Source organism: Elephantulus edwardii, unplaced genomic scaffold (assembly GCF_000299155.1).
Source record: "Elephantulus edwardii isolate Elephantulus edwardi_28Jun2011 unplaced genomic scaffold, EleEdw1.0 scaffold00055, whole genome shotgun sequence".
In the NCBI taxonomy this organism is placed as follows: Eukaryota; Metazoa; Chordata; class Mammalia; order Macroscelidea; family Macroscelididae; genus Elephantulus; species Elephantulus edwardii.
This window is the reverse complement of record NW_006399805.1, coordinates 11,719,515-11,727,535: the sequence shown is the minus strand read 5'-3', so window position 1 is coordinate 11,727,535 and position 8,021 is coordinate 11,719,515. Positions and strand designations below refer to the sequence as shown.

The 8,021-nt window shown below is 44.9% G+C and overlaps 2 gene segments (V, D, J or C); both read right to left on the bottom strand.

Annotated features, from left to right (window-relative positions):
- Positions 1-206: 206 nt before the first annotated feature.
- On the bottom strand, positions 207-3,919 carry LOC102867284. The segment is given in 3 exon segments: positions 207-367; positions 3,476-3,766; positions 3,871-3,919. Coding segments are annotated over 3 exon segments (501 nt in total).
- Positions 3,920-6,968: 3,049 nt separating this feature from the next.
- Positions 6,969-7,510, bottom strand: LOC102866871. The segment is given in 2 exon segments: positions 6,969-7,357; positions 7,462-7,510. Coding segments are annotated over 2 exon segments (438 nt in total).
- Between the last annotated feature and the right edge of the window lie 511 nt (positions 7,511-8,021).

The following is an 8,021-nucleotide window of genomic DNA, read 5'->3' as shown; positions in this document are numbered from 1 at the left end:
AACCTGCAGGTTGGAGAGACAGCCCAAGTCCAAGAGCTTCAGCATTTCCTCGGTATCAGGATCTACTTCAATGATCTCCTGATCCAGGGCTGAGACCTCTGGTACATAATGATCTCTCCCTTCTCTCTCCTCCTCCTGCAGCTTCATGGAGATGCCTCTCACAGGCCCTCTCTGAATCCGCTTCATCGGATGTGTGACATAGCCGGCTATCTTGTCCCGGAGTTCTTGCTGGGAATAATGGTGATCTCCTTGCACACGTGTTTGTTTGTGTGGAAGTCATTTCCCAAGTGCATGTAATATTTCTCATTGATCACCCGGGCCACCTTCTTCATGGTTTTAGTGTGAACATGACCCGTGTTGTTTGGTCCTTGGTGAAAGAGGAAATAGCTCCATGATTTTCTGGACAGTTCCAGAGACTCAAACCTATCAGGGAATGGCTCACATGACTACAGCTATGCAGGCTGTTTTTTCTTCTCAGGAACTGGTGTGTAATGGGCCAGGCTGGACACTGCTGGATGCTGAAACACAGCCGTGCTAGCAGCTCCTGTGTTGGGGATTTCACACTGTCCTCCCCGCATGTGGAATATGCTCTTATAGTGACCCTCCAGGTGTTGCTGATTTGTGAGACTGTGTCCACCATTGAGGTAGCTGGAGACCAGAGGCTCTAAGGTACTGACTAAAAAGAGCAAACTTTAGGCTAACGCTGCAATGTTGTTGCACGTATTTTAGAGAATTCATTCTCATTAACTAGCAGTCAATTATATTAGTTTTCTAGATGCACTGTCTAATCTAATATGAATACCCACATCTCCCTGGGTTTTAGCTCCTACAGTGTGACACTCTTTTCTATTAATTCAGAATAAACGCTGTTATTTTAGGAGACTACACTGAAGAAGCAGCTAAGGAAGCTAACAATGGAAGATCACCTGTAATCAAAGATATATTCTAGGTGAAACGTTGGTTGGGATCTTTGGTCTAGCAACTACACTGCCCCCTCCCGGAAAGGAGGCAGATGACTTGTGTGTACTTACTGTGTGTAAGAGGGACAGGAGCTCTGGTGGTCGAGTGGTAAGACACTGCACTGCAATCACAAAGGCATGCAGTTTGAATCTACCAGCTACTTTATCAGAGAAACCAACTCTCGTGTGATTTATTGCCTCTGAAAACCTGCTGAAGGGCCAGCTAGGTGTCAATTCTGACTCAATGGTACTTAAGAAGACGGAGGGAAAGGGAAAGGGGTTGAGTATGAGGGAGAGGAGGAGGCAGAGGAAGAAAGGAGAGAAAAGATGGAGAGTGACAGCTTTGGGGGGGCTGCAGCCATGTGGACAGCAGTTTGGGAAGAATGTCTGCTTCCAGGTGGGTCTTGGATCCAGGTCCTCCATTACTTCTCAGAGGCTGAGAGTCTCCTTCCTTATGAAGGGGTCTCACACTGTTTGTCACGGGCCCCTTTGTCAATCCTATTAATCATAAGAAGTTCAGCAAAAATTTACAGCACTTTATAAAATCATAAGCTTAAACATTTTCTTATTACCAATAAGCTTGATGATTGTTATAACCTAAGAGTTATGTAATAAATATTTCTATAACTTTCTGTTAAACCTGTTACACTTGCTGCCTACAGCCTTATTTAACAAGTTTAATCTCAACCTTGGTTACAGATTTCAGAAAGGGTAGTGGGAAAGCTCTAGAGGCCTCCTCGTGGTAAAAAGCTGCTCTGCAATCCCACAGACACCCAGTTTGACTTGATCAGCCGCCAATGAGGTGGGCAAGGTTTTCCCGTGTGATTAACCACCTCCAGAAATCCACCGGAGGGTTACCTATGGGTTGGTTCCAACCGGATGGCACGCAGGAACAATAATAGGAAAATAGCCAAAGTCTCCAGTAGATGAAAATTTGAGAGTCAGACTAACTGAAGAGGTTTCTCTGAAACTAGTAGCATAAACATGTTTCACAGACACAAAGCAATCCTTTAACCAAATCAGAAATCATGATTTTGTCTTTGTTTGACAAACACTAAAACATTGACAAAAAGAAAGAATGGTTTCTTTACAAAATAGAAATGAAAATCTTACTTTAATTCAAATGGAATTTTTAACTGATATTTTAATGAAAGTTTATAGAGAACTTGGGTTTCCATTCATTCCTTGTTGCATGTCTGAAGTCACTCAAATGAGGGGCAATAGTACTTCATTCTTTTTGAGATTTATGCTTATATGATCTTTGATAGCAATACTCAACCTAGGTGTTAGGGTTAGGGTATACATAATTTATCCCATCTTTCTCAGTCTCCCCCAACCCCTATTTCAGTCCTGTTTTACAACAGTGACACTATGCAGTATTTGTCCTTTTGTCACTGAGATATTTCACTCAGCATAATGTTCTCAGGGTCACCCATTTTGTATACTATTTCATGAATTCCTTGTTTTCAATGCAGCGTAGTATTCCATTGTGTGAATATACCACAGCTTCTCTGTCCATTCGTTTGTTGATGGCATTATAAAGTCTGCAAATGCAGCTCTTCTGGTTTTGACTGCCATGTGTTATTCATGCTGGGTGCGGGGACAATTTGACATTTGCCTTTCTTTAGAGACTATGGTTTAAAGGGACGTGTGCAGATGCTGAGCTGACGAGGGATGAGCTGTGATGGTTACGGCTATTTGCCACTTTGGGTCATGATTCTCTGACTTTGTACTTACGATGCAGACATACCCCCATGACAAGAACTGATGTAACTACGTTCATGAGGAGATATTAGATGAGTAGACAATCACTTGAAAGAAAATTCTCTCAGAGATGTGGCCTGTGTGGAATATATGTGGCCATTCTGGAAACTCTAACTTCTCGCTCAGTTCAGATACTGCATCTGACTCATCATCATCCCATTTCAATTTTTTATTTTTTTTTAACTTGAGCCAGAGATCAGCCACACCACCTGCCAGCTTTGAGGTTTGTAAGGCTCTGGAGCCTGAGAGCCTGCAGCCTTCCTTCTGACCTGTTGAACTTGGGTGCACTAGCCCCTGCAGTTACTTGAGTCAGGAGAAGCATCTCACCTCGCCTCTGACCCATGAACTTGACACTTGTCTGCCTTTACAGACAACCACGTAAGCCATGAGAAACATCTCTTTCTTTCTGTCTTCTCTGCTTCTCTCTGCATGTCTGTACCTTTGTCTCTCTGTCTCTTTCCATATGTATAAATTTGGTTAAAGGCATAAAGAAGGTATCTTGATTCATTTGTATGACATTCCACAAGCTGGGATAACTCCTTTCACCTTCTCTTTCTCTCGCTGGGGGTCTCTGTCATCAGCTTCCTTCCTGCTCTGCTAGTATTTCATGTTTAGAATTTCCCTTTGCTGTGAGCTCTCTCTGAAGGGTTTCTGGTACTCCTTCCCAACCTCATGCCCCACCTGTTTCCTGAGCTGGGTTTGGACGAGTTTGTGTATCAAGAACAGCTGACCCTGCAGCGCTGTGGACTCACTGCTGGCACAGAAATACACGGCTGAGTCCTCCAGCTCCGTGGGCTCGATCTCCATGCTACACCGTGAGTTCTTGAGACACTGAGCTGAAAACCGCTCACTGGGCATTCCTGATTTATCACTGGCTTCTTCATTCACAAAATAAATCATAAACTTGAGCTCTTCTCCCAGCTTCTGATGATACCAATAAACATAACTGTGTCCTTTGATGGGGACACACTCCATCCTTGCTTTCTGCTTTGTCCCTCTGACCAGCTGTCCTGGAGTCTGGGTGACCTCAGTGTCCACGGAGCCTGTGGAGGAAGGAGACAGAAGCTGGAGAAAAGCCCAGGAGGAGCTGGTGATGCAGCCCCAGGAGGAAGCCCTGACACCGGAGTCCCACAGGGTCACCACTGACCTGCTCCCAGGACACACAGGGCCGCCAGGCAGAGGATTGCGGGCCCCATGGCTGGGCAGGGAAGGCGGGCTGGTGGACTCTTCTCTGACGCTTCTCTCCCTCAGCATCAGGCCCCATATCATGGTGTCACCTCCCTCCTCTTCTCCGCTGCTGTGGGCGTGACAGTATTTCAAGGTGAGTGAGGGGCTGTACTTTAACAGGTGGAACAACGAGGGTGCCTTTTGGCCTGGCTTTGGTTTCTTCTCACACTGTTTATTTCATTTGCATTTCCTCCATTTGTCATTCTACCACTCTCCCCACTCCCCTTGTTCTGCTCAGACCACACAAAAGCTCTGTGTGTACCCGTGACAGCTTCCGCCATGCTCTTAAACTCTTAAAGCAGCTAATTACATTACCGATGAACTCTTCGGTTTATAAACTCACCTTTCAGAAGAATCCAGTGGACGGTGAGAATCAATGGCCTGAGGACTTTCTCATGAGCTGACCCACTAGGAGCAATTCTGGGGGTAAGTTCTCGTCCTGTGTCACTCTGCAGATTCCCCCACCAGGCTTCCCCCCCTGTCCCCGGTACCTGTAACCTCAGGTGCAGATGTGCCCTTCACTGGTTTCTCACTTAGTTTATTTTTCTCCTGAGTGTGCTTATTCAGAACTTGATACAAAGCTCTATTTATTTCAGACTTTTAAAAACACCTTCCACTATTTCTTCTAAAGGGAGCTTTGGTGGCCTAGTGGTAAGAAGTTGTACTGCCAATCCAAAAGTTGTTAGTTCAAATCCACTGGTTGCCCTGTGGGAGAAAGACTAGCAGTTCCTCTCCTGTGAGTCACAGCCTCTGAAAACCCACTGAAGGGTCAGTGAGGCGTCACTTCCAACTCAGTGCTAATGAAGATTGGGGTTTTTTAAAAAAATATTTATTTTAAAGAATTTTCTTCATTAAGGTCCTCTCAATATATTTGTTCTAGGTTCTAGATTTTTTATTACTAATAGTAAATATTTTACCTTTCTTTAAAAATAAATGGTTCTTCTATTTGTTCTTGTTGTTTGCCATTGAGTTGGGACCGACTCATAGCTGACCCTCCAGTGTGTTTTCAGAGGCTGAAAGTCACAAAAGAGGAGACTGCCCATCTTCATTTCATGGTGCAGCTGGTGGATTTGATCCACGTGCTTTTGGGATTGCAGCACAGAGTCTTATCACTAGGCCACTAGAGCTTCCTATTTCTTGTGAGAATTTTCAAACAAAATGGACAAATATCTTTGATTATTCCCCAATTCTCCACGAAAATATTTTTAACATTTAGTCACTGACCCTTAAGAATGCAAGAGTGGGGTCACATCAGAGAAACCACTTGTAATTCCAATGGAGTTGATGTACAGCCCTTGTTCTCAAAGATATTTTTAATTCTTAAATAATAATGATAAAATTTTTGCTTTTGATAAACATTTTTTTTTATAAAACAATAAGATGTGTTTTACTCTTTTAAGCTCTCTACTTGGAAAACTGTATTAATTATTTAAAACTGACATAAGCTTGCCCTGTTGTAATAAACACATCATTGGGTGGGGAGTGACCTTTTGAACACCTTGTCAGGTGTAGTGGCCGGATTCTAATCAGGAGTTTTCTTTAGCATGTGCACGGGTCTCGGCACCTTGACAGTGAGTAGCCACATAGGACCTCGGGTTTTCCTTTCTGCCATGTGCGCCTCTGACTTCTTGTTCTTATGTACCATTGGGTTGCTTGCGACTCATAGCGACCCTGTGTACAACAGTCCTAAACCCTGCTCTGTCCTGTGCCAATCACACTGCCTCTGACACACCCATCCCAATTACCCCAGTCACTGAATCAATCCACCTCATAGAGGGCCTTCCCCTCCTGCTCCGTCCCTCCACCCTCCCAAGCATGATGTCCCTCTCCAAGGGCCCGTCCCTCCTTACAACATGTCCAAAGTATGTCAGACGAAGCCTCAGGATCCTTGCCTCCAAGGAGCAGCCCAGTTTAACCCTTTCCAGGATGAATCTGTTTGTTTTCTTATCAGTCCATCGTAGATTAATACTCTTCTCCAGCACCACAGCTCAAAGGCATCAATTCTCCTTCTATCCTCCCTAGTCATGTCCAACTCTCTGACACATAACAAGTGATTGCAAAGACCATGGCCTGTATCAGTCGCGCCTTAGTCTCCAGAGAGACACCATTGCTCTTCAGTACTTTAGAGAGGTCCCTAACAGCAGACTTTCCTATCACAATACGTTTTTTTATTTCCTGGCTACTGGTGCCAAGAGTGTTGATTGTGGAGCCAAGCAAACTAAAGCTGTGAACAATCTCAGTCTCTGCACCACCCATCCTGATGCTGCCAATTGGTCCAGTGGTGAGAATCTTTGTCTACTTGACATTGAGCTTCAATCCATATTGAAGATTGCAGTCCTTGACCCTCTGCTGCAAGTACTTTAGGTCCTCTTCAGTTTTAGTAACCAGGGTTGTGTCATCTGCAAAACACAGATTGTTGATAGATCTTCCACCAATCCTGACGCCATGTGTGACATGAAAACAGTGATGCCAAGGCCCATGTGAACACACTCTGAAGAATAGAATATATGAATGTAAAGCTTAGGAACAACCTGAGTAGGAAAAATCAAAGTCAATCAATACAGAAACTCAAATCAAAGAAACCCAAAACCTCACCTCAGACCTCGATGTGTATGGGCTGACTGCAGCACCGGGCCCTCCTGGGTGTTACCAAATTGTCACTCTCAGGTCGATATGTTCTCTGTAAACATCTATTTTTTTTTTTCAGTATTAGATGTATTTTTCTATACATAGATCCCATGTCTACAAGCAAACTTTATTTCAACTTCTTCTCTTGGACAATTTCCACCATAATTTGGTTTGAAAACCCTTTCTGCTCAGCACTCAAGAGTTTTGTGGTTTGAATCCACCAAGTGCTTCCATGGAGACTGACAGGTGAAGAGACCTGACCGTGTGTTGCTCTGAGTCAGAATCTGCTTGGGGGAGGTGGCTTTGAGTTTTCGTTGGCTTTTTATTTTGTTTTTAGCTATAGTTACAATTATAGACTTTTTGTTTATGTGCTTTGAAGTTATGTTTCTGTTACTTCACACCAACCTCATGTCCCACCTGTTTCCTGAGCTGGGCTCGGAAGAGTTTGTGTCCCAGGAACAGCTGACCCTGCAGCGCTGTGGACTGACTGCTGGCGCAGGAGTACACGGCTGAGTCCTCCAGCTCTGTGGGTTCGATCTCCATGCTACACGGTGAGTTCTTGGGACACTGAGCTGAAAACCGCTCACTGGGCATTCCTGATTTATCAATGATATCTTGGTTCTGAAAATAAATCATGAACTTGAGCTCTTCTCCCAGCTTCTGGCGATACCAGTAAACATGAATGTGTCCTTTGATAGGGCTACACTCTATCCTTGCTTTCTGCTTTGTCCCTCTGACCAGCTGTCCTGGAGACTGGGTGACCTCAGTGTCCATAGAGCCTGTGGAGGAAGGAGACAGAAGCTGGAGAAAAGCGCAGGAGGAGCTGGTGGTGCAGCCCCAGGAGGAAGTCCTGACACTGGAGTCCCACAGGGTCACCACTGACCTGCTCCCAGGACACACAGGGCCGCCAGGCAGAGGAGTGTGGGCCCCATGGCTGTGCAGGGAAGGCGGGCTGGTGGACTTTCCCCTGAGGCTCCTCATGCCCATGAGCTCCCTCTTGTGACACGGTCACCTCCCCCGTCCTCCAAGCTGCTGTGGGCGTGAGATGCACCATTTCATAGGGTGAAGGTGGAGCTGCATTTTAGCAGGTGGATCAACTCGTGTGGGTTTCACCTTTTTTCACTTTTTTTTCTGACTTTCACAATATATTTCCATACACATTTATTGATTTATCTTTTTAATATTTATATGCATCTCCTTTTTAAAACACTATTCCATAGGGAGCTCGGGTGGCTTTGTGGCAAAGAATTGTACTGTCAAAGGTACATGTGCAAAGGTTCATGATCTGAATCCGTGAGCTACTCCACAGGAGAAAGATGGGCAAACAGTTCCTGTGTAATTCCTGCCCCTGACGACCTCTGAAGGGTCAGCTATGGTCACTGCCATTTAACAGCACATGACAACACTCCTTAAACACAACCCCCAAATTGCCCTCTAGGTGAT